We start from the raw sequence: 25248 nt of genomic DNA, 5'->3' as shown, positions 1-25248 counted from the left end.
ATGATCCATGCTGGCTTGCTTCTGCTTATGTGGAATATGGTTGACTTGAGATGAGAAGGAGACCAAGTTTTTTTGTTTTTTTTTTTAAGTTCTGTTTTTATTCTTCTAATCAACATGCAAATTGAACAGCAATTCTGACCTACACCTAAGAGGAGTCCCATTCCCAGTCATGACAATTGTTGTTTGTCCAACATTGTATTTCGGGAAAAATGAAAGCCTTTGGCGAAGCGGAAAAAAAGCAAACAAACTGTTAAACTTATGACTACTAGCTATTGATTTTCAGGAAGAAGTTTACTGGCAGGTGAAACAAAGCAAAGCAATGAGTCTCTCTATCAAACGTTATATATTGGAATTTGTATGACCAGATCATAGTAAAATATATGACTGTCTTCATTTTTGGAAAATTAGTCCACTCTTGATAAATACAGAAGTAAACAAAGGTATTGGCTATGAAGGAAAATTCTATGCATCTGATTTGCTTCTGTGTATAAAGAGCAAGAAATGTGGTAGTCAGAATACAGGGTAGAGGAAATGGCACTGACTTTTTTCAATATCTGCATTCCAGTGTCTCCTTCTTTCACTTTCTTAAATGTTTTTCTAGTTTATCAACTCTATCAATTTCCTTACTGGTAGAAGAAGCTTTTCAAGCAGTGCAGGTTTTCATCTGAAAAATTCACCTTAAGATGTACCAATTTCACAGTTAGGATCCATGTAAAAGTCTTTATTCTCTTTGGAACAGGAATTACAGCCTAGGCTTTCAAAAAGCAACAACACCACTGCCAAAGTGTCTCTACCCTTTGGTACTTCTCAGATATCCTGTAGCCCATTTGCAGTAAAATTTCATTGGAGTGCAAATAGTTGTGTTCCTGCTAGGCCGAAATCATTGAACTGAGTGCATTTAGGCTGCTCATCTCTCTATTCCCTTCTTTTGGAAGTGTGTGTATATATATATGTGTGTATATATACATATACATATACATATACATATACATATACATATATATATATATATATAAATAAAAGCGTGGATCCAAGGCATTATTCTTCCTAAATCATTTAGGTGTCTTTTTCTTCCACTTTAGTCAAACGTATGAGAGTAGTTTTTATATTACTTAGGCTGGCATTGTCATATTAGGCTGTATGCCTGAGCAGATTGGACAGGAAACCTTTGCAACTGATGTTGTCCTAAAGCAGCTGATCATCAGACCATTTCCTCCCCATATCTATGATAGCAAAATGATGACGTCCAGCAGGCAGAGCTCTTTTACATCTTGGCCAAGTCAACAACTTGGCCAAAATATTGATCCAGGTGCTTTACAAAACTAAAGGCCTGATAATGAAATGAACCCCTTCCCCTAAATTCTTCATGTTGCAAACAATGATGTCAGCACATCTGAAAGTTTTAGCATCATGGATATGAAGTTTACTTCCCTTGAAGAGAAATTAGATAAACTGTTAACTCTGAAAGACAGTGTTCTTAAGAAGCTAATCAGTGTTTCTCAAGAAATCTGTTGCACTGAAACAGACATTGAGATTGTAAAGGCAGAAGCATCAGACTCTGGATCCAGGATGGAACGACACAAAAGTCTGAGAAGTGATGAATTGAAGAGACTTTGCCTTAAAATGAAAAAATCCGTTTCTGATATGAACAGGAATGCAGAGTGGCAAGTTAAAAGACTGGACAGACTGAAACAAAGTTACTGGATTACAGAAGCTTGTAGGGCCTTTGGTTAAGGTTAAAACATTAGTAATCTATCATTTAAGTGCAAAACACCATGCTCAAAAATGTAAGCTTTGCAAAGCGGGCTATTATACACAGGGAGCTGAACATCTTTTTAGTATGCAGATATTCTTTTACACAGGAGATGATGCCCTGCTCAAGAAGAAAAGTGAAAAGGTGAGCCTAGGTTTGTTTTTCATCTTGTCAAGAATCATGGCAAGCTATAGATATGTTTTCCTGTATGCTTAGCATTTTCATTTCATTAATATTTAAGAGAGAACAATCCATATGCTTTAAAAAAATGAAATGTATTTGAAGAAACAGCAAGTTTTAGGAGAGAAGATATAGAAAATCATTGATAACTACCTTCATTTTTTTCTAATGATTTCTTTACAGTTATAAAATATAATTAGGGGTCACTGATATTGGTGACAAAAATCAGTGTAGATTTCAGTAGAATTCGGTCTTGGCCATCCATTTTACTGTGATAATCAACAGAGTTATAATCATATGGGAAAAATCAAGTGCAGCACTCATGTTATATGCAGTGTGGACCAGATCTCAGTGAAACTGATAAAAAGTCTTTTAAAGAGTACAGTGAACTTTGGATCAGGCTATAGATATGTGTCTGTGTCTATCCTTTATTTCAAAGAACAACTTCAGTGTGCTGTTCTGTCTGGTATTTCTGCTGACATCAGTGAGGAGGGAGGGGTTGTAAACTGGGATTCTAGGTTTACTAGAATTACTAGATTCTAGATTTACTAGAATTACTGTAACTAGAGCTGTGGTTTGTATAAACTTGGGGAGAAAAAAAATGTCCATGTCACCATAACTGGAAGTTCATTATGTTCCTTATAGGCCAAAAGATGACAAAAATTTCCTGAAAGGCTCTATAGATTATAACAGGCTCTTGTAAGATAACTTGACTATTCTGTTTGGCAAATGAGACAGTAGCATTAGAAAATGAAGAATTTTTTCTGACGAAGCAGTCTGATATCTAATTAACATAGAATGAACCAAAAGGCTGCTTTTAACCTTCTTGTCTGCTTTACTTTACATTTTTGTTTAAAGGCACAAATAGGTTTCACTGTTTGATATATTTAACAAGTAATTTTTGAGTATGTTTTTCTTAAACTTTTGAGCAGGAAAAGCATTGTGTGATGGGATTAATAGGAAATGGCATTCCTTGAAAAAATAAGTGTCCAGTATTAGTCAGAATGTTCAGATCAGGTAACCAGATGCTTTTTAGCTTGTTTATTCTTAGACAGCCCCACTTCTCAGAAAGACAAAAAGTATTGGAGCCAGCATAGGAAACTTAATAGTTGTCAGTACAAATATATAGCAGCAGAGGAGCATCTTGTAAAGCTCTGTCAGTTGATCTGGCCGATCTGCCTCTTGTAAGGATATGAAATGCTGCAGCCTTGTTTCAAAAGCATCAATAACAGAGTGGAAAAATTGCTGCCTTGACAATGGATAGAAACAACAAAACTGATTTTTACAAATTTTTGAAAATCTAGTTGGACTGGTTCCAATAAAGGAATTTTAACAAAAGAGAAGTTTTCATCTTTTGTACCATTATCCTGATGGGACAACAGTAATTATTTTGAGTGTCTAAGTTTAGAGCTTCTTTTTACTTTTTAAAACATCAATGAAAATGTCTGTTGTAAAAGCCCGGTCGTCTAACCTATTTATAAATACAAACTGAATCAGGCTTGGGATGTTAATGGATTGGTAACTTGTGGAGGCCTGAGTAGGTATGAGGCTCCATGGTAGAAACATGCAGTAGGAGAAAGGACACTGTAATGGATTCAGTGGTGAATTTGTGGGAGCACAGTCTGTATAGCAGAGGGCACAGGTGACAGGCAGCAGCAGGAGAACGAGGACATGTTCCTGGCAGACTGGAAGTCACCAGTTTAACACGGAGGTCACAGATGCCCAGGGAAGAGTTAAGAGCTATGAAGAGTCTGAAAGTGGAGGGTAAAGGGCTTGGATTTGGTAAAACAAAGGGAATCACTGCAAAAGACCCCAAAAGCAGAGCAGCAAGTGGAGTCTCTTTATTTCAAAAACAGCTCCATTTGTAATCCCCTCACTAATTATTTTTTTGTTTAGGAAGACTTTCACTGATGTTGAGTGGAATTAGTAGGAATTTGTCTAGCATGAGGGCTTACTAAAAGCAGCACAAGCGCATCTGGAATCACACTGGTGATATTATTACGTTGTTAATATTTTGTTTGTTTTATTAGATAACATACATGTGTTAACTTGTCATTGCCTTCTTCTGTGTGTGTTTGATTTATTATAAAAGGACCATCATAAAATTGTCAGGCTATCCTGTGAACAGCAGCTGGCTTTAGTAAACACTTAGTTATCCTGGTTTTAAGTAAAAACAGACTTGAATTCAGCTCTGCATTAAGAATAATGGAGCATGGTTTGATATCCTTCAGCAGAAACTGCTGAACTTGGCTTCAGTTTAGTAGAAGCCAGCATTTATCAGTGCTGAGGGCACAGACTGACCTCTGCCTGAGGGGATAGAAATAGTATCTCTGAGAAAATTAGCAAAAAGGCTGGTTCATGAGACACTCTGAAGTTGGTTGCTTGTGCTCTGCCTGTTACATATTCAAAATGGATTTACAAATGAGGTTTTATATGGTTCTGACAAAAGCAAAAAGAAAAGCAAAGGAATGGAGAAACAGGGGGTTAGATTTCTTCTCACCTGTGCAGAAGCAGAGTTTTATGCCTGAGGTGTGCCCTTGATGCCTGTGGCATAGCAATGAAAAAACCTAGCAGGTTGGGTTTACTGAAAAAAACCCTTACTTACATTAACTCAATCCTTATCACTGTTTCTAGTCCCCACTTGAAGATACTTTGAACAATACTGACCTTGGAGAAGTCCTAGCCTGTAGTCAACAAGGCCAACATCTCTTTTATTGCAGGTAGGCTCCATATTGCAGTACTGAGCAACCCTGCAATCACTTCAGGCATATGCTGACCTGTTGTTTCCGTACGTCAACAAGTTAGGTAATCCATTCACTACAGTTAAAGCTGAAGGACACTGTGCACTGCTGGAGGTGGTCAGATATTTTGGATGAGTGCCCTTTCATTTTCCACTCTCCCCTAGCTACCAGCAATTGGCACCTCTTAGTTCTGATGGCAGGTCTATCTTATAAATATCTGACTGTCCCCCGACTGGTTCTGCAAAATAATCTAATTATTTTTAGTTACTAGTAGGCTGTGTAATGGATGGCTGTGGATACATCTGGATAAGGCAGTACACTGTGTTTGCATATTGCTTAGTCACCTGCCCTCCCATCCTTACATCTTTAGAGAGGTGATTTTTGCTTTATTAACTGTAGGATTTGTTTGTATTTTTTAACTGACTCATTTTACAGAACCAGAATAAGCAGAAAGCAGTTGAAAAGGTAGAATAAAGAGGGTATTCACCCCTGTCAGGAGAAAAGAGGAGGAATGGGAGACAGGTAAAGAGGTGGTGATAAGCAGCTGGGGTACGTAAATTTTCTGCCAGTTTCAGCAGCAACTGGAAAAATTTCCAGATCACAGGCTCCAAAGGAACTTCATGAGCTCTGCAAAATATAGGGATCACTCTCTTCTGAAGCAAAATTTCTGCTTTCCTGCCTTTTACAGCCATCCTGAAATACTTCCACTGCCACTGGTTAGTTTATTTCTGTTTTGGGTTAGAGTTACAATATTGTGTAATCTGCAGACACTTCATGCTTTGTCAGTCTTGCCAAACATCTCCCAGCCATTTTCCACCAAGTAGGGAGATCAATCCAATTGACCAAGGTCAGCGGAGATCAATCCAATAAAAGCAGAAGGTTCCTTGAAGAAATGAGACAGTGGTAGGAGAGACTTGCTCAGACAAGAGATCTTTGCCCACTCCAGTGGTCAAAATCAATCTTTTGCCATCAGATTTTCTAGCCAGTTAGTCAACTTTTAGGTGATGACTCCTCTCAGCCCTGTCAGGAGCCAGGTACATCCATCAGTAGAAGGGATACCATGCATGAATGCCTCCTTCAGTATAAGAGTGCCATTGCAATTATGTGCTGGGTCTCAACTATGCTAGCTTTTGATGACAAGATTAACTGCTATGGAATGAAATTAATTTGGTGTCATCCTGGCGGCATCCTGGGTTTTGCACATACACACAGCAATGATGAACAGCAATGACGACTTGCTGGGCAACAGCCCCAGCAGAGTCTGGGGTGAGTCCAAGCACATTCCATTCAACGTGTGCTGCCTTCATGGTGAGGTGCCACAGGAAAAAGTGTGTATATAAAGGGAAAATAAAGAAATCCTAGATCTTTTTTCCTTACCCCCCCAACCAAAACCTCTTCTTGTTAAAAGAATTGTGTTATTAGGAAACCTATGTTTTTGGAATCCAATTAAAATCAATCATCAAAGCTGTAGAGGATGATTTTTGAAGTTTATAATGCTTTGCAAATCTTCCAAAAATGCTATTTCCCCAAAGTGACTGGTGAAGGGCAGTTCAAGAAGTCTGAACATATTTGCTATGCATATCATTGCATGCTTAGCTCAAATAAATTAGAAAAACTAAAAAGTGTTCTCTAACAGTGAGGCTACTTAATTGATATAGTAACACAGAATTGCCTGAAATAGTTTGATAAGTGGGTGGTTTATGTCCATAGTTGGAAAATGTCTGCTAGCAACAGATTTAGTGGTCATTATTGCAGGAGTCCATGTATTCTGCAAATGTTGAAATTATGCCAGTCAACGAGTTAAAAATCTGCTTTCAAAACTCTTCTTATGCCTGATGTTAACTCTCTTAAATGACAGTGGCTGGACCTTGAGGTGAAAGGTGTTCAAAAGCAGCCTACTGTTGTCTGTGCAATATCCTGTGTCTTCACTATAGCAGATAGCCTGCTATAGGCCATGAGCTCAGTCATGATTGGTTCCATGAATGCCTCTTCCACTCTTGATGGTAAGACTGCCTGTTTTGAGAAGCACAGGAGGCATCAACATGCATTCTAACACTACCAGGTCTCTGTCATACAGTACCTTCTCCCATATACCAACATGTAGATGCAGAGAGAATATCTACTGTACTAAGCTTGGGTGGCAAAGCCAATGGCATATATTTGGCTGTTAAAAAGATGAAATAATCACAAATCTCAGGTAACTTAATCATGTTGATAATGGATGATGATCAGGTGTTATACAAAACCTGGATAACTTGTCACAAAAAAGCTTTGCAAAGTGTCTTAAGAACCTGGGAAACAGACACTAAGTGAGTAAGAAATGTCTTATTCACATGTACAAGTTTCTGTGTCTTAGTATCAGCTGATTGAAACTGAATCTTCAGAATAATGTCTTGGTATCAAATGAAAAATGATGGAGTGATAAAGGAGATCTAAGTAAAAGCTTGGGGTTGCTTCATGAGGCCATTTATTATAAACTTATTTTCAGCAGGAAAAAAAATCAAAGAGTTTTATTAGGTGAATAAAAAAATTGAAAGCTAGAAAAACATTCCAAGGTTAGGCCTGGTACTGTACAAAGAAGGAATTTAACTAAGTACAGCTCATTAAAAAGGAGTCAGATGTCTATAAAAAGCATTAATTTTTGACTGCATTTGAAATTGCTGTTAAAATATCTTCATATATATGCTTGCTTATTGCTTAATTTCTGCTGGTTTCATAAAGAACTTTCTAAAGTTAATTTAAATAATTTCCAAAGGCGTTTTTTTTTTCCATTGGTCTACACTGAATTTTTGGCCTCTTGAGTATATCATATTATCCTGTTATCACTGCACGGGCTTTTAGTCTGTCTCTGTTACTTAGAGTCTAGCAATGCTCTGTATGAAAGCATATGTTTAAGTCCAGAAAATGTCTTTTTGAATACACAGTACCAACTTGTGGAGATACACACACCTTTTTGCTTCTGTATATTTTGCAGGCTCAATGTAGCCTTAGATATTTAACCTTTTCTCGAGTTAAAATGAAAGCTGAAAGTTCTGGGCTAGTATGAATAGGGGAAATGGCTGTAGTGCCATAAACCTCATTATACATATTCACACCCTTAAAGGAAGGGAAAAATAAAGTGGAGGCATAATTTCCACAAAGAAATACTGTTTCCTATAATTTTAGAAATTAAGACTAAAGAAATATCTCCTATCATCACAGCACAGGAAGATAAATACATAAATAAATAAAATCCCATAAGGATTAAGTTAAAAGGACCCTGAAGAAAGCAATGTTAACAGACTGAAGGAACAAGAGTGTTATGAAGAGTAGAGGGGTGACTGGCTTTTTGGATGTCATTAACAGACTACCATGCTTTTCAGATGAGATTTTCAGAGAAGTTTGATGGTCTTGGGTGCTCACAAATTGTAGACTGACAAAGTGGCTGCCCCCATCCCCCGCCCGCTTAAGGAGGTGAGGAGGTCAAATATCACAGGGATAAATGTCCTAGACAAATTAAAGGGGGCTTTTTATTGCCTACCCTAGAGTGCAGCTGACTGGCCCTCTGGAAGGAACTCCATACATTGATTTCCTATGCTCTGTAAAATCTGGCACAATACAATGCTTTGAGGGAAAGAAATAATGAGTGAAAGTTCATATTTTTATTACTGGATTAAGATTTGACAACTTGAAGTTACATGTAGCTGCTAAAGGCAAAACCCTCCACATGGAGAAAACTGGAACATGCACGTGTAGACTGCTGCTGTGTCTATAGGTATTATCATCAGTCAAGCATCTAGTCCTTATGTTAGTTTTTCTTATGCTAGTGCACTAAAAGTTGGCCCTAAATTTATTGCAAACAGCCATATGTATTGATTATGAAGGATAACAGTAAATGCTCTGAGCTGTTTCATTTTATGTTCATTTTTTGTCTCATTTGAATTAGTATGAGTGCCTCATCGACTGTTAAAATGTAAGTGATTAGGAATGATGCTTGAATAAACACTGTAGTAATTTATGTAACTCTTTGGCAGTTTCAGATGTTCAGCATCATCCAATGTTCCACTAGACGGATTTTCAAAAGCTGGCTTCTGTATTTCACACCTGCAAACTACAGGAATATTTAGTAGGAAGCACTGTGTGCCTGCAATTAATTTTGAAGACAGAAATGAAATCTGGCCCCATGCATCAAAGAGCTTGGAGACTGTTTCTCTGGTTATTTGCTCAGCTGACTGTGTTTGATTGGAGTTGATGTCCACAGCAGCTTGGTGAGGTTACAGGAATCCGAGTGCATTACCAATTGCAGTCACATTGCAGAGTGAATCAGTCCAAGGTTTTGCCCTTCTTTTTTTTAGGACTTCTCATCATGAAAAACAAAATGAGCACTGGTTGTTTCATTACGATCCATCTGGAGCCACAACATTTACATTTAGGTTCCGTGTGAGCAAGGCTCCAGTGTATATCTATGATTTCAAGAGTTCTTATGTGCTAGTGTTTAGACCTTTTTCAATTTGCAGCTTGTAACTTCACTCCTTGTAACTAGGATCCACTCTATCCCAAATGACTATTGGTCTCAGTTCTCATGCTCATAGTACAGTTTCTTTGTCCCTTGTAGATCAGGATTTTCCAAAGCAGACCTCTGAAATCCTTTCATGCAGTTTCATCCAGTTTTTCTTATTTCTCTTTGCTCCTCATGGAGTTTCCTTTCCTTTGAATGCAGTGTTTGTAGAGGATACACATTGCTTTAATTTTGTGCTGGTTTTCTGTATAGCCTGATAAATTAAAAGGAAAAAATGAAGCATAAAAAATGCAGAGGGCTTACCAGAACATATGTTTAGCAGTGGAACCAATTCATGACTAGAGCCCAACCATGAACAAGCAGCAGGACTGCTTGCGTGATTAAGACACACAAAATTACATGCCTGGCCATGTGTATTTTGTCAAAATAGGCATTATGCTGTTGCAGTTGGTTGGCTCAAAGAGAGAAAGCAGTCTCTCTGGAAAATAATTGGAGGTATCTATTTTTCACACACTTTGGACCTATTACTATTAATAATGCCTGTTGCATAGTACTGTAAGAGGAGGAAGGCGGATGGGAAAGGTAGAAAAGGAGTACTGTGAAACAACAGACATCATTGACTGCTGTGATCATGTTCTATAGCAAGTCTAGGACTGGCCAAGGAAAAAGCACACTGAACAAACTGCATAGAAATATTAGTAAATAGTCACCAGGGTAACAATAATAATGAAGATTTTATGAGGAGGAAGCATAGTATAAAGCTCCTCTAGATGTCGCTATAACATTGTAAAATGCAGACAAGAGTAAGCTACAAAGCTGACGTGGTTTATGCACTCTGATTCCTGGTAACCATTTTGGTCACCCTATAATAAATTATTGGCTCATTAAAAAAGCTGTTACCAGATGTTGATTAACAGTAAAAATCTTTTTGAAATCTGTCAGTAAGAAAGTTTTGGATATTTTACTAGAATATTAAATATTCATAGCTTTGGTTTAACCAACCTAGTTTTTAAAAGCTAGAGGCTGATGCAAGGAAACAGTTCATTCCTGGATAGCTGTTTCTTTTAGTCCTTCAGGCTCAATTCTGATCTTTTCTGGTCTGTGTTTATGCTAACAGTGATGTTGGTTTTAATGGAGATCATTCCCTCTGCTTTACACTGGTACCAATCAAGTCAGTTTAACAGTGATCAAAGTAATCATTTATAAGAGAAGGTTGAGTTAGATCATAGAGTACTTATATTTGACCAAACATATCAGGCTGCAGTTTCATACGTAACTATGAAATATGAACACTGTATACACTGACTGTTATATCAATTGTCTTCTCCACAGGTCATCAAAGAAATTTCATATTTAAGTGAAACAGAAACAAATCCTATAAAAGAACAGAAACCACCAGATGCCACAGGTTAGAATATTTTTTTTTCTGAACAGTTTCTAATTCCTAAGTGTACAGCTGCAGAGCCCATACTTTCTCAAGAAATAGGCCATTCTCTCCTGAAAAGTTGCAGTGAAGGTGGTTGTCCGAGATGTGTGCTTGCCAACATGAGTGAGAGTTGTTTGAGCAGCATCAAGCTACTTTTCACATGCCTATGCATTTGGTATCAAACTGCTCCAAAAAAATGCTTTGTGTGAGTTTATTAACCTTGAATTTGCTGACAATACGTTTGAGTGAGAAAAACATTTCCAGTGAATCTCTGATCCATGGTATCCTGATTTTAAAGAGAGTACTCTGTGGAAGTTCATAGCCCTACTGTCAGTAGTCTTCTAAGACTTACACTGACCTTGAAAATTAGAGAGAAAAGCAAGTACCTACTTCAGAAAACAGAAATTATGCTACGCGTGCAAGTCCTGATTTAATATGCTTGTTAACTCTCAGAGAATTACTGACAGATTCCTCGGTAATTTGTTTACTTACAGAGAGGGCCATCCAGACAAACCAGTCCTGCTCTCACAAAGAGAAGATTCATAAGCTCAACAAGGAAAATGCCAAGAAGGCAAGTTCTGTTCTGTTTCAAATGGATTCTGCCAGATTTCATACTGAAGGGCTAAAGAAGAAGGGAGAAAGTTTGGCTTTTGAAAACTATTACAAATACAGGAGGAGCTCAGTTCAGCAGTCCTTCACTACAGAAGAGCAAAAAGAAGATGCTGTTGGTGATGGTTGTCAAAGGGTAGCTGGACAGGAAACAGCAAGTGAGTCTCTAGCATGCAGGAAGAGGAAGGAGAAACATCAAGTGTCTGAAGATGAAAGACAAGAGGAAAGGGAAGATGAAGAGGAGGGAGATGCTGATGAGAATGAAGAAGAGGTTGATGAACCACCAGCTGCTTCTCAAAATGAAGATGAGGCAGGAGAAAGCCACTGTCAAGAGGCACCACAGGAAAGGTAAGATCTGAAACCCAGTCTACTCCTTCTTAAGGAGCTCATGCTGTAGAAAACCATATATTTCAAATTTCAAGTCAAAGTGGCCAGTAAATATAAATATTGGTGAAAATCCAGCACAATAGCAAAGCTAGAATGAGTTTATTAGTCTGATCTGAGCTCAAAGCTGAATTTAGACCTTTAAAACAGACTGGCAAGCAATCTCCCCCACAGATTGCTGGTACAAGCAGACTGTGTTCGTTGCTTGCTTGGAAATAAAGGTTAGGAACAAGGGAATTATATTAGGCTATTCTTCATCTCTGGGGACAAATCTCCCTCTTTGTGTCATGTTTATATTCCAGCACTATGTAACCCGTGAGCAAAGGAAGGTTATGTTAGACCATATACCAACTGGGACTTAAATTACTACAAGATTTAGTAATGACGTAGTAACATAACACTGTGACACTTTTTCACAGGGAATTAAACTGATGATAAACTTATTTGCTATAATTCTGTGCTGCGTTTGTTCATAGCCCTTCAGGGATAAAGCATTTTAAGCTCTCGAGAACCTTTATGAACAGAGTGAAATCCCAGTGCCATCCCAGTGCTATGAAGGTGAGATCGATAGCCAAACGCTAAAATCAGAAGAATTCAGGCAGTCATTTCAGCAAAGGAGAATTATTTTGCTGTCATGGTTAACTTAACGGTTATTTTATTGTTCAAAGTGAATGTTAAAGCAGTTTATTTAACTTTATTATTTTACACCATGAAGTGAAATAACTTAATGTTACTTGGATGCAATATATGTCTAGGCATTTTTCACCTATGTTTCTAAATTTGCTCTGCTTTACATGTACCTTGCTCTAATGCCATGTTTTGTCCTTACAGGTGCAAAGGCTGCGAAAAAGGTACAGGAAATTATAGTTCAGTTACTGAGTAGACCTGCCAATTTGAGCATAGTAGTAGCAATAAGCATCGAGTGAATGCTGAAGGCTTTAACAAAAATGACAACAAAAACAGCAACCTAGATGCAGAAAATGCTGATAGCCTATGTAAAACTAAAAAAGCTCTTATGGGATGTGTTGCTAAAGGCAGAAATAAAACAGTTAATTCCACTGGTATTGACAGTGCTGATCAGACAGAGATATCTGTAGGAGAGAATGATTTTGTGACTGTTGTTAATGGGGGGGGGGGGGAAAGGAGTGCATGGTAACTGCAAGTGAAAGCCGTTGTTCATGGGCCACATCCTAAGCTCAGGGGAAATAGCATGGTTCTCTTTGCTTCTAACAAACTATACCAGTGTTTATTACCTGAGGAGATGGCTTATATTTTTTTAAAGGCTTCAATTCTGAAGCCTGATTCTGAGAATCAGGAAATTAGTTGCAACTAATTTGCTCTGCCACAACTACTTTGCTGATACTATCTTATTTCCATCTTCTTTTAATAACAGAGAGTTACAGACATAGAGTGGAGGGAGAAATTACGCTATGTGTGGCAAAACCAGGAATGTAATTTGTTGACCTATGGAAATGCTGAAAATGTGTTAAAACAGACTCTGCAACATTCTGGATGCAGCCCACAAAATCAGATTGCTTGTATTAATACCATTGCAATCTGAAGTGAGAACAACTGCAACCTATAAAATAAATAAATGCAAACTTTTGTGTGGAGGTCTGACAGATGAACAGTCAGATAAGTGGGTTCAGGCACTGAACTCTGATTCATTGCTCACGAGAGTGGAACAGAGATTTCTAATGTTAGACTTTTATCTTGAGAATTTCAGTGGCTTATCCCTGTAAATGAAATGATGGCACATGAAATGGTGGCCTGAAGGATCCTAAGATCCGTGTGTGTGTGTGTGTGTGTGTGTGTGTGTGTGTGTGTGTGTGCATGTGCATGCATAAGACACAGAATGAATTTCTTTGCTTTGGGACAGTGGGGAGGGTGGAAAAGGGAAACTTTTATAAAATGTCTGTGCTAGGCTCTTGAATTCTGTAATAGAAACAGGAGATGATAGTATACTAAAATTCTCAACTCTATAAGGTGTCCTCAGGTCTGGTAGATATCAAGGATGACATTAGAGTGGCAGCTCACTTGAAATATCTTTAGATCTGTAGCAGTAGGTCATTCCTGAATAAGGAGATGTCACCTTCTGTGTGCAAGAAAGGAAAAAACAGAGGATTTATCATTGAGAAAATCTTGAGAACTAAAACTTCTATACTGAAGTATTTTTCATATTCCTTAGGAAGAAAACCTGAGATGGAAGGTCAAATTAGAGGATCATACTGATCCCTTCAGGCCTATGAATACTTCCTTGCCTAAAGTTTGGTAGCATTTCAGAGCTGAGCAAAAAAAATGTTTAAAAAACTATTTTCTTCTCTAACTTACATACTTAGACGCTTGGAGTTTGTGTCCTTAGGGTCAGATTATACCTTTAGGGTAGAGGTGTTCATGGCATTTTTTAAGTGTTGGTAACAGTAAAAGGCTCATACTTAAAGACATCCAATTCAAGCTCTGCAGAATCCCAAGTAGGTGGCAAACTTCCAGAAGCCCAAGCTTTTCACAATTCTTTGACCATGAACTAACTTCCTGGCCATGTAAATTATAACACTGTCAAAAAACTCTAGGTACACAGCTGGCCTCTTGGAAAAAAGGATGTTCACTGTGAATAAGGACAATCCTCTGTTACGTTAATGACCAAAGTGTTCTTGCCAGCTATATGCAGTCATGTTTTTTTTGTTTATGCTTTTAATCATTTTCACTGAAGTAATGTTCAGTTTTAAAATTGCTTCACAAGCTCCACACAAAAGGGAGCTGGCATTCCAAACCAGAGAGCTCATATTGAAATGCTGTGGCTCTAGCCCTCCTAACCAGTTGAAGAAGTATTTGTCACTTTTTGGTCAGCCAAAGGTCTCTCTCGGGAATATCAATCAAATGAAAAACAACGTGGGTATGAAATTGAAATCACAACAACCTAAAAAAAATCTGAAGAGAAATTAGGCATGCAGGGCTGGTCTCCAGCAGGGATTTTGACACCACCAGGCAGTATGGTCCAGCATGTGGATTTCTGGACAATAATACCAGAGATCTACATTTGTGCTGAAACTTCATAGCTGCTGCTGTGTGATTTTGGGAACCCATTCCCCTCTTTAACCTTCTACCTGCCAGCTACCCTCCATCATGTACACAAGCCATAAATATGATCTTTAAAAGTGATGACTACACTGAGGAAAATGAAAAGTTATGCCAATCAGATGACCAGCAGAGAAGGGAATACTTCACCATGAACAGCATAAGCAGGCAAATAGCCCCTTGCAGCTGGACCAAGAGGAGAGCTCAGTCTCTCTTCTTACCCCCCCAAGAGAGTTATAGTACATTTTCATTTATCAGCAGTCCCAGAGGAAAAAAAAAATCAGCAAGAGAAAAAGAGGTTCTGGCCACAACTTCCAAACATATTGCTCAAGCCCTCTCTGGGTGTGAATCTTTACTGGCTTCATTTGGCAGTCTTCATCTGGCTGGGGCTCAGAGGGCTTCTTGCTACTTCTTGTGAAGAAGATGCTACCCTATTAAATCTACCTCTCCTACAATACCCTTTTTCTGAGCTAGCGCTCTTGGAATAAAATCCTTGATAAATAGCAGAGAAGGACCTGTCTTTACAGTAGGTGTATTCAGTTCTTAAATGAGCTTCTCTGTAGGAAAGAAAGATTTAAAATAACAGACAAGCACTACATGTGACCACTCATATGCTGGGTTTTTTCGTTGTCTTTTTTTTTTTTTTTTTTTTTTTTTTTGTAGATGATAATCCCACTCCACCAGCACCATTTGATCACAGGATTGTCTCAGCCAAAAGGGCGGGGATCAGCAGTTACTATAATGTCAGCAAGAATGAAATCCTGGGAGGGTAAGTCAAGCGAACCCAATCAACATGAAAAGCAAGGCAAAGGTTTACAGCCAAGCACCCTGGGAGGTGAATGGAAGCAACATGCCTCACTAGAATTAAAGTCATGAAAGTCTAAGCCCTAACAGTACGTTAGAGAGGGATGAAAACAGGAGGCTGATTTCACTGTGTGAGTGGATTTTGGCTGCAGGTTTGGCACCATCAGGCTTGGCTTGTATTTGGTATTGTTCTAGGCCAGCCAGCTGTCCTCAGGCTTTACGACAGTGCTCATAGGATGCTGTAGTTCTTTACATTGCAGCCAGCAGGAGGTAGAGACATACTGTAGCCTTTCTTCCCTCTGTGGATCCCATCCCTGAAAATACATAGATGTTTTCAACTAGATCAAGGAGCTAATTTGACAAGCCATATAGTTTCCTGGTCTCTAATGCTGACTAATTTTAGAGGGAGTCATCATTTCTGATGGCGGCATGGTCTTGGGTAGGTGTTGTTTCATCATGAAATCACAACTGTCCCTTGGAGAAGAAGGATGAAATGGAGAGAGGCATGTTGCTCATGTGAGTGAGTTATTATGCCTACAGTACGTAACATTGGCCTCCCTGAGATTACTCATAACATGTTAAAAGTAAGTGGAGGTAACGCAGTGGGTATTATTGAATCATACATGTTGAATATCAGCTAGAATGGCATGTGATTTTGGTATGCTTAAATGATTAGTAGCAGGTCTAATTTACACAACAAAATAGCAGCACAGCAATTCAAATGGAACCCAGCAGGGAGAAGATAATAATTCCCTTCATTTATAACCTAGATTACATTCAGCACCACTCTCGACCACTAGATGATTTTTTTTTTTTTTTTTTTTTTTTTTTTTTTTTGCTTTTTCCCCTAGAGGGCGATTTGGCCAAGTGCACAAATGTGAAGAGAAAGCAACAGGTCTCAAGCTGGCAGCCAAAATTATAAAAGCCAAAGGTGATAAACAGAAGGTTGGTAGAGTGTGATATGAGTGTTTTCTTCCTTAATGGATCCCACACTTTTCTTCAGCTACAGAACAGAGCATGATCAAGGCGCTCACAAGCTATCACCCTCACAGGATCCACTGGATAGTCATTGGCTGCAGTTCTATTTCCCTTCTCCTCCAGAAGTGCTAGCAACTCATCAAAGTCCTCTTTAGATTTTCTAGGGTGTTTTTCAGCTCTTTATGTTACTTCAGCTTTTCTTTTTTCCTTTCTGCTGTCAATTCATTAGTGTTTTCTTTAACATTAAAAAATTTGTTAGGCTGTGACATAGCATATTCCCCCCCACACACACACACACAGAGCACACTCCAGGCCTTGCTGCAATGACTTGGTGTCAATGACTTGGTGAGGGATGGTGATAGCAGGCATGGTCTGGGCTTCAGACATCAACACAAATGCAGATGAGAAGAATTTGTCTGGACTGTTTTCCAAACCTCCTGGCCATCTGGGTTTTGCTTTCACAGAGAAGCATGCATAGCATTCTTAGTGTGACAGCTGTGTCATTAATGGTATTCAAGGGTGGGATTCAGCTCAGCTGAATGTCTAAAGTGAAACTGTCTGTGGCTAAGTTGGTCACTGAGACTCCCCTTATAGTCAACGGAGAGAGACTGGCACCTCCAGAGAATGACTCAACCCATCCTAAACTACATTCCTGAAATAGTTGCACTGCGTTCCTTTCTTTCCACTGATGGTGAAGGGAGGTTTTGAGGACAGCTTCATTTTGTATACCCAAAGCTGGTTGAAACAAATCCCATCCTGACTTTTTCTTTTCCAGATGTCTCTGTGTCCATCCACCACTTGTCCATTTGCGCTCTCCCTCTTCCTCTCCCCTTCCTTTTCCCCCTGCCCAGCTTATTACTGAAGCAGTCCCCAACTTGAGCTATGAGTTCAGTCTAGTAGTGCCAATGGCCTTGACATTTGCCACTGCAGGAGCAATCAAAAGAAAACTTTGCCAGAAGTGAGAACATGAATATAATGTTGGTGTCCAGTTCAAACACTAACGACATGCCAGTTTGTGCAGCTTTCTTTGGTAAAGGCTGCTGAAACAATAATACTCATTATTCCTTACAGGATGAGGTAAAGAATGAAATCAATGTTATGAACCAACTGAACCATGTGAACCTCATCCAGCTGTATGACGCATTTGAATCCAAAAATGACATTGTTCTGGTCATGGAATAGTAAGTGTGTTGTTTTCTTTCCCTTTCTATCTTTACAGCTTATGCCAGAATTGTCCATTTCCTTTTTACTTTCTCCTGAAAGTAGAATTGGAGCTGCTTACAGGTGGAAAGAACATGTGAAAGAAGTTCCCTGGAACCAAAACTCAAATTAAAAAAAAAACTTTTCCTGTGGAACCATTTACAAATATTTTTCCAGTGATGTTGTCAGATACTTCTAATGTTGCAAAGCTACTGCCCCATTTGAAGATAGATCTGTGTAATATAGCTTCTCTATAATTTCAAGCAATATTTCACGTCAGCTTAGAAACAAACCTCTCAATATCTCCAGTTCTGTGAGGCAAATGGAAAGGCACCTTACCACAGAGAGATGCCAGCTTTAGGTGTTGAGGATAGTCTTTATACTGAGTGCCTTTATAGATTAAACCTTTCATACTGGATTATCATGCTACTTAGCCACAAATAGCTGTCTTAAAGTCATGTCAAATAGATATTATTCTAAGAAAGCCAAAAGATGTAAGTGAAGTATTTAAAGAGGTGGTAAAAGGTACAAAGTTACATCGAGTTTCATTCTTCTGGACCTTCTCAGACATTCCTCTGAATTTGGCCTAAATGATTAGTGTGTATTGCAAAAGCTAAAATTGTACATAGATATCAATTTGTAAGCTGGAGGTACTCTGAAATGGGTGAAGAAATTGAGAAGTCTTTTCGTTGTGATTTTAGTTTTCTTCAAATCGAATGCATGGATTGTGTCCCTATTAAACTCTGAGGGAGGAGGACACAGATTTAAATGCAGATTCTTCAACATGTTGTCTTGGTTTTCCATGTAACATCATTAATTTCATTAATACAAAATTATGTTCCAGTGAACACAAGGCCCAAAATTTAACACTTTGTCATCTATCAATGAGTGGGAGACTGGACACTTTGAGACTGGACCCTCAAATGTTGGATAAGTTCAGGCCAGTACACATCATAGTACTTGGGAGGTTCAGGTCAGATTACAATCTCATATTGCAGATCCACTTCACTCATCCTGGCTGTGAATGATTAATAGTGATGGCATTTCAGACAGGTTGCTAGTATATGGTCTTCATGGGGTTGAATTTGGACTTGATCACCACTTCATTGTCTTTCTCTCAACAGTGTGGAAGGAGGAGAATTATTTGACCGAATTATTGATGAAAATTACAATTTGACAGAGATGGATACCATCTTGTTCATAAAACAGATCTGTGAGGGGATTCAGTACATGCACCAAATGTATATTCTTCATTTGGATCTCAAGGTACAGAATTGAGATATCTGTTTTGTACAGTGGCAGCTTGGATTCTACTGTGGAAATTCATTTCGCTCAGGGTAGGCCATACAGCTTAGCAGATTCCCTTGGCAAAAAGAGCAGCGGGACTTACTCTGATTTCCTTAAACCAGTGTGTATTTACCATATTAACAGCAGTTAAATCACTGCAAGAGGAAGTAAATTAGATGAGAATTTCAGTCCTGACATCAAGCCTCGCAGTTCTGGAGTTTTGCACAGGCTGATTTTACAGAAAACCTGCAGCTGACCATGGTATTTTGCTACTTGCAATTTTGCTGTTTGGATTTCAAGATATTGTGCAAGTACTATTTAATTCAGCCACACCAGATCTCTGTCTTAAATGTCAACCATGAGATAGGATTTATCCCCATTTTTACAGATCAGAAGGCAAGGTGTAAGTGAAACTAAATTCAGGTCATTTAGGGTCAGTGGAAACCCAGCACACCATTCTAAGGTCTACATTGCTCTATCGTGATCATGAAAACACATCACTAGATAGCTAACTTGAGGGAAAGTACATTAAAATGTGCTCGTATAATTGAAAAATATAAAAATAGCTAGTGGCTGATGTAAGAAATACAGAGTGTCTGTGTTAAGTTTGGCAATAGCTGCCAGTGCAGCTGGAAGCCCAGAAAAAGGTGGCATATTCTGTATCAGGTACATGGTTAGTTATCTGAACTATGCAACCAAATACACAAAAAGTCCCCTCACTTTTTTTAAAAAGCAAAACCAGTTGTACATTCTTATGCCAGTTGATTACTAAGGGTTAACTGTCACCCTTCAAAAAACATTTGTTGAAATGACATTTTTTCATTAGATTGCACATTTGAAATGGCCTTTCTCCCTCTCCAAGTTTTTATGAAAAAATAGACTTATTTCTCAACCTGTTTGGTGCCAGAATAAAAAGGGATGATACCTTTAGTTTTATGGCTGACTATAAAGCTCCAAGATGGTTCCTAAGTTTTACAACAAAGCAAAAGGAAAGAAAATGTGCACAAGAGGGTTTTCTCTTTGGTGAGGTTTTTATTACTGCTGCTGGTTTTGGTATGTAAAAACTGAGTTAATACAGTACATTTTTAATGTTGTTAGTTTATATGTTACTGAACTGGTCAAGCAGATGAACAGATACATGTTGAGATCTGCTTCAGTTGCTAATCAGTGACCACATTCATATTCCTCTTTCTTTATAAATATCCAGTTACCTAGAAACCTGCCAAGCAGAAGTTCGCACTGTTCACAAGGACGTGTGTGTTTTGTTCTTGGAGATGGCACAGTTTGAGTAGGAAGTCCAAATGCGAGCAAAACGATACATACACACCCAAGAAATTCTTCCCGGAGACCTCTCTTCTCATGTGCTAGCCAACTTGGCTTCTCCCTTCTGTCTTGCTTGTTCGCAGATTGTTGTCAGTAATGAACGATTTCGGAGAAGGAAGCTTGAAATTGAAAGAAATTCATCCTGACCTTAATAGTCCAAGACCACAAAAACTATGAACATGTGGTGTTTAAGAGGCCTACATGTAAAATGAATTAGTAATGGTGACAAGTTTAACTAATGTTTTAAGGGTTGAGGGCTGTTTTATTTCAAAGAGGACTCTATGAGCAACAAGACAGAGTAGCTATAAAACTGCTGGCAGTGAATATGAGACCCTATTTTAGGTTTCTACATTTCAAAGACAATTGACCAAAATCTGTGTTCAGTCACTTCTATATGAATTTGGAGTAACTCTATCGAAGCTAATGGATTCCTGCCAGGAAGTGAAGAGCAGCATTTGGCCCTATGAAAGTCCACTAGGGTTTAAGCTGTGAATCCCACCTTTCACTAAAATATCTGAGAAAACCATAAAGTTAATGTGACAACCCTAATATATCAGTGTTGAATCAGACAGTTACTGCCAGAATATCCATGAAATCAGAAACTTAAGACTGTAAGATAAACTTCAAAGCCCAGCAAAATCATAAAAAAAAAAGAAAAGAAAAAAAAAGAAAGAAAAGAAAGAAAAAAGAAAATTCCAATGTCAACTCATTAAGGTCTGTAAAATCACAATGCCAGCATCCTTAAACCCTGTTTGAAAACTTGCATTCTCTGTCGCACTCCCCCTAATGCGTTCTTTATCTAAACTGCTGCCTTATGTCAAATTGAAAAGCTAAGAAGAAAAAGCAATTACAGAGCACAAAATGTACAACCTCATTGGCCATATGACAGTAGGGGGAAGTACCCATGCAGAGAAATCTACCAAGGAGAAAAGCAAAAGGTGCTTATGAAATATTTGCAGTATTTTTAGTGTTTTTTCCCCTATCATTTACTAAAAGTCCAATTTGTCACCCTTGTTTCTTGTTAAAGTGTTTTCTGGTTTCTCTTGGCAGCCTGAGAATATCCTCTGTGTGAACCGAGCAGCAAATCAAATAAAAATTATTGATTTTGGGTTGGCCAGAAGGTATGTGAATGTGAACTTTCTAAAAGTAAATGATTTAGTAAACAATGGAAAAGGTATTACATCTCTACAATGACACATTTCATATATAACAGTCTTCTACTGTTCTTGGTACAAGTGTAATGTGGCTCTTTTAACCAGGGGTATCTTTTAGTAAGGAATGTTTACTCATTCATGGTGAGTAAAAGATACTAATTTTGAAGAGCTTTTTTCAGCTGGAAGGTTGAAAGAGGGCTGATTCTACTTGGTCATACATATAGCTATAATGGAACAGATAGAGTGGACAAAACCAATGGTCAGTCTTGTCTGGTCTCTTACCTCCAAAGCTATGAGATTCTCCACGCGAGAGTTTAAGGGACCATCACGAGCTATTAGGATATAACCCGTGCCATATCATTTGCTAGCTTAGTCAGATATCATAACCTTAGTGAAGAATTTGCTGGTTCAAAATTCCAGGCCTGTTATATGGAGAAGGCCCAAAATGGTAACAGCTGTCATGAAAAGTCCTTGAAATCTGAGTTTCTTCCTGTATCCTATTGTGTAGCAGTTGATATAAATCTGAAGTATGAAATAAATCTTGCAAACATTTTTCATTCATATGTATAGATATACATTTTTTTTCACTTTGTACCTCCGTCTATCCTTGCTTTTCTTCTGAAAGTTCCAGATGCTTCTGAAATCTTGTGAAGTGCTCAGTAATGTATGATATAGCTCAAATTAGAGCTGTAATTGGTGTCCTCTGTTAATGTTTCCATTCCTAGATATAAACCCAGGGAAAAACTTCGAATTAATTTTGGGACTCCAGAATTCCTTGCGCCTGAAGTTGTGAATTATGAGTTTGTCTCCTTTCCTACAGACATGTGGAGTGTAGGAGTCATTGCTTATATGCTGTAAGTAGGATTCAATCTCTTCTGTGTAAACTGTTTCTGTATTGAAAGTTGTCAGTCACCCAAATTTGTTGTTATATTAGAAGATTGACAAAGTTAGAACCTAAAATAGATAACATAGGCCTCTTTCCAAATTCTTTGATAAGGAATTGGTCTTTACTGTTAATGGCTAAGACTTCCTTAGCCAGTAACGTGTTGCAAAGTAGGGCCAAGAGTAACAGAACAATCTTAGATGGAACATCAGAGATCATATACAGGAAGAGGAAATGACAAAAGGAGTAAACTTACTTCTTTTTAATATAGGCTGAGTGGATTGTCTCCTTTTTTGGGTGATGATGACAATGAGACTCTCAACAATATCCTGGCTTGTAGCTGGAATTTTGAAGATGAGGAATTTCAAGATGTTTCTGATGTGGCCAAAGATTTCATCTCAAAGCTTCTCATCAAGGAAAAATGGTATATAATCCCTTTATCTTCGAAATATACATTCCATAACATCATGTCACAGATGTGTCACTTGTACTGCTCCTTTGCAGAACTGTCATGACTTACCTAAGTTTTTCTATATCCAGGAAGAATATTACAATGCCACTTCATTGGTGTTGTTTATAGTATACATAAAATGCTCAGAAGTTACCTGAATTTGTTTTTTCTGTGAAACGGAAAAATCTTTCTAACTTTTCCTATTTCATGCATTAGCTGCAATCTGGCATAAAGTGTCCTGCAGCCACAGCATTGCATGATGGCAGAACACATGACCAGTAGAAGATAATTGCTGAATTGTAAGATTCTAGGAAAAACATTTAATAGCTTTCTGGTTTTCCTTTAGCTGGAGAATAAGTGCAACTGCTGCCTTAAAACACCCATGGTTATCAGACCACAAGCTCCACTGCAGACTCCAGGTCCCTAAATTTAAATATCCTTGTGCATTGTAGATCTGCTGTTTCCTTTTTGTGTTGCCACATCACTATTTGCTTTGATATTTTTCTCATATGTTTTTGAGTCTGTGCTGCTGCTGTATTTCTTGCCACTGTGAGCCACATGTCTCCTTGCTTTTATTTAGTTGTTATAGTTTGCATGCTCACACTTGCTCATGGGTTCTTGCATGTCTGGCAAGAAATATAGGGTCATGCGATTGTTGTGTTGTCGAGTGGATCCATATCTTAGCAAAATGAGACTGTTTACAAAACACGCACTGAATTATCATATATTCAAAGGGGGAGTTTTCCAGGTTGGAGTGGTTCTGCTTACTGCTTTGAAAATCCTTTCAGGATCTCCTGAAGTTTGATATAATTGCTCTTTGTTTTTTTCCTACCTCTTCCCAAAAGATACCTTTCCCAATAGAGCTTAGAACCTCAGCCAGTGTATATGTCCGTACTTAGGCACCTTCTTGTCCTTGGAAGATAGCCGAACAAAGGAAGCTTATTTTTTCAAGTGGAAAAATCCATTTGGCTGAGTTGGAGGATCAACATGATTTTAAATAGTTTTGATTATTCCTTTTTTAAGGAGCCACTAAGTTTGGGAAGTTCAAACTGTTGAGTTTACTGTTGCCTGAATCTAAGTCAGTCCAATCTGGTTCAAGATAAGATCAATTTAAGCAAGTTCCAGAATTTTTATAGCATTTTGAAGCACAGCATTCCCTTCCTGCTTTGCAAACAAAGCATATCAGTGTTAAATAAAATGACAGCTGCAGTGCCTAGGTTGTACATGCCAAGCTGCTTTTTGAATTGCAACCATCATTAAGAATTAGCAGACCACAATATTATTTAATAAAATAATCTTACCAAAACAAGAACAAATATCATGACAATAATACTACAGCAGTAGGTCCGTTGATGAGTTGGTGTGGTTTTTGGGCTGAGTAGTGTCCTGGAAGTTCCGTCTTTGAGAGATGTTCCTGTTACACAGAGTAAGAATAACCAGCAGTAGTATAAAATGGGAAATAGTAAGAATCAAATAAATTATTATAATTGCAATCAAAGTATAATTTTTCTGAAAATCTCCCAGAAGAGCAATGCCCATGAGATTATTAAAAGTCTTATGAATGTGCATATATAGTAAATGTATATGTGCATATGGGAGTTTGTCACAGGTAGGTATCTCTTTTGAAGGATCCATGGGATAATTGTGATTCTGTTAGTAGGGCTCCAGTGAAGACCCTGCCTGAATCCTTGGGGGGCAGGCTGTTTTTTCCAAATGTTACAAGAACATGAGGTGCTTCCCTGGTGGGATGCTTGTCTTCTCCAGTTCTCTGCTGAGGAAACCCTACCCTAACAGAAGCTTTAGAACTCATTCCATCCATATAGCTCCTCTCCTGGTATTAGCTTTACTAAACACGCTGATGTTGCAGTGTTCTGCTGTTATCTTAATTAGAGGTGAGATGTGATTGATCCTCAATTAATGTTTCCTATAATGGCATCTTTCTTTCTTTCTTTCTTTCTTTCTTTCTTTCTTTCTTTCTTTCTTTCTTTTTTTCTTTCTCCCTAGGAAAAGGCTAAAGGTGGCTGTGTGTCTCCAGCATCCCTGGCCCAATAACCTCTCCGAAAGAGCTGCCAGACAGAAGGTTTGTTTCAGGTCCCAAGTGTTTCTTCAGACATAAATGCTGTAGCCCTGTGGAAGGGATCAGTGGGAAGCCGAAAACCCTACACAGTCCAAACTGCACAGTCCAAAATGTATTCACCACCGGTATTCTCACTGTTACTGTCCCTGTCACTTATACTAAATCACAGCAATGTGCAAAACACCTTTTGTGTATGAAGCCGTATGTGCTGCAAACCTTGGCCATTTTAAGGGAATAGTTATGCTCCCAATGACTCTTATGAGGCAGGATTTCACCCAATAACTTTTCAGTCCTGAAAGCTTTCAAGTTTTCATGTTGTGGTTAGGAGTCTGATTTAAAAAGAGTATAAATATGAAAAGTAATTACTTTTTAGCAAAGGCACAGGCCAGACCCTCAGGGCAGTTCCACTAACTGTAGTGGAATGA

At 38.3% G+C, this 25248-nt stretch overlaps 1 protein-coding gene across 1 annotated transcript; it reads left to right on the top strand.

Moving 5' to 3' along the window:
- Window positions 1-1410: 1410 nt before the first annotated feature.
- On the top strand, window positions 1411-24826 carry MYLK4 (myosin light chain kinase family member 4). Its single transcript, XM_062568521.1, has 14 exons — window positions 1411-1585; window positions 1863-1897; window positions 10505-10580; window positions 11093-11555; window positions 12423-12442; window positions 15330-15435; window positions 16322-16415; window positions 17520-17629; window positions 18773-18914; window positions 21309-21379; window positions 22138-22266; window positions 22567-22719; window positions 23093-23165; window positions 24751-24826. The coding sequence occupies exons 1-14, from the start codon at window positions 1411-1413 to the stop codon at window positions 24796-24798; spliced, it is 1695 nt and encodes a 564-aa protein (XP_062424505.1). The 3' UTR covers window positions 24799-24826.
- The last annotated feature ends 422 nt before the right edge of the window (window positions 24827-25248 follow it).

Source organism: Rhea pennata, chromosome 2 (genome assembly GCF_028389875.1).
Source record: "Rhea pennata isolate bPtePen1 chromosome 2, bPtePen1.pri, whole genome shotgun sequence".
NCBI classification, from domain to species: Eukaryota; Metazoa; Chordata; class Aves; order Rheiformes; family Rheidae; genus Rhea; species Rhea pennata.
Note: the sequence above shows the minus strand (reverse complement) of the source record. Positions and strands in the feature narration are given on the sequence as shown.

Coding starts and splice junctions, on each gene's coding strand:
- MYLK4 (XM_062568521.1), top strand. CDS start 1,411: ATGGATATGAAGTTTACTTCCCTTGAAGAGAAATTAGATAAACTGTTA. Junction 1,586..1,862: donor CAGGATGGAACGACACAAAA/GTCTGAGAAGTG, acceptor TCTTTTACACAG/GAGATGATGCCCTGCTCAAG. Junction 17,630..18,772: donor ATTGTTCTGGTCATGGAATA/GTAAGTGTGTTG, acceptor TTCTCTCAACAG/TGTGGAAGGAGGAGAATTAT.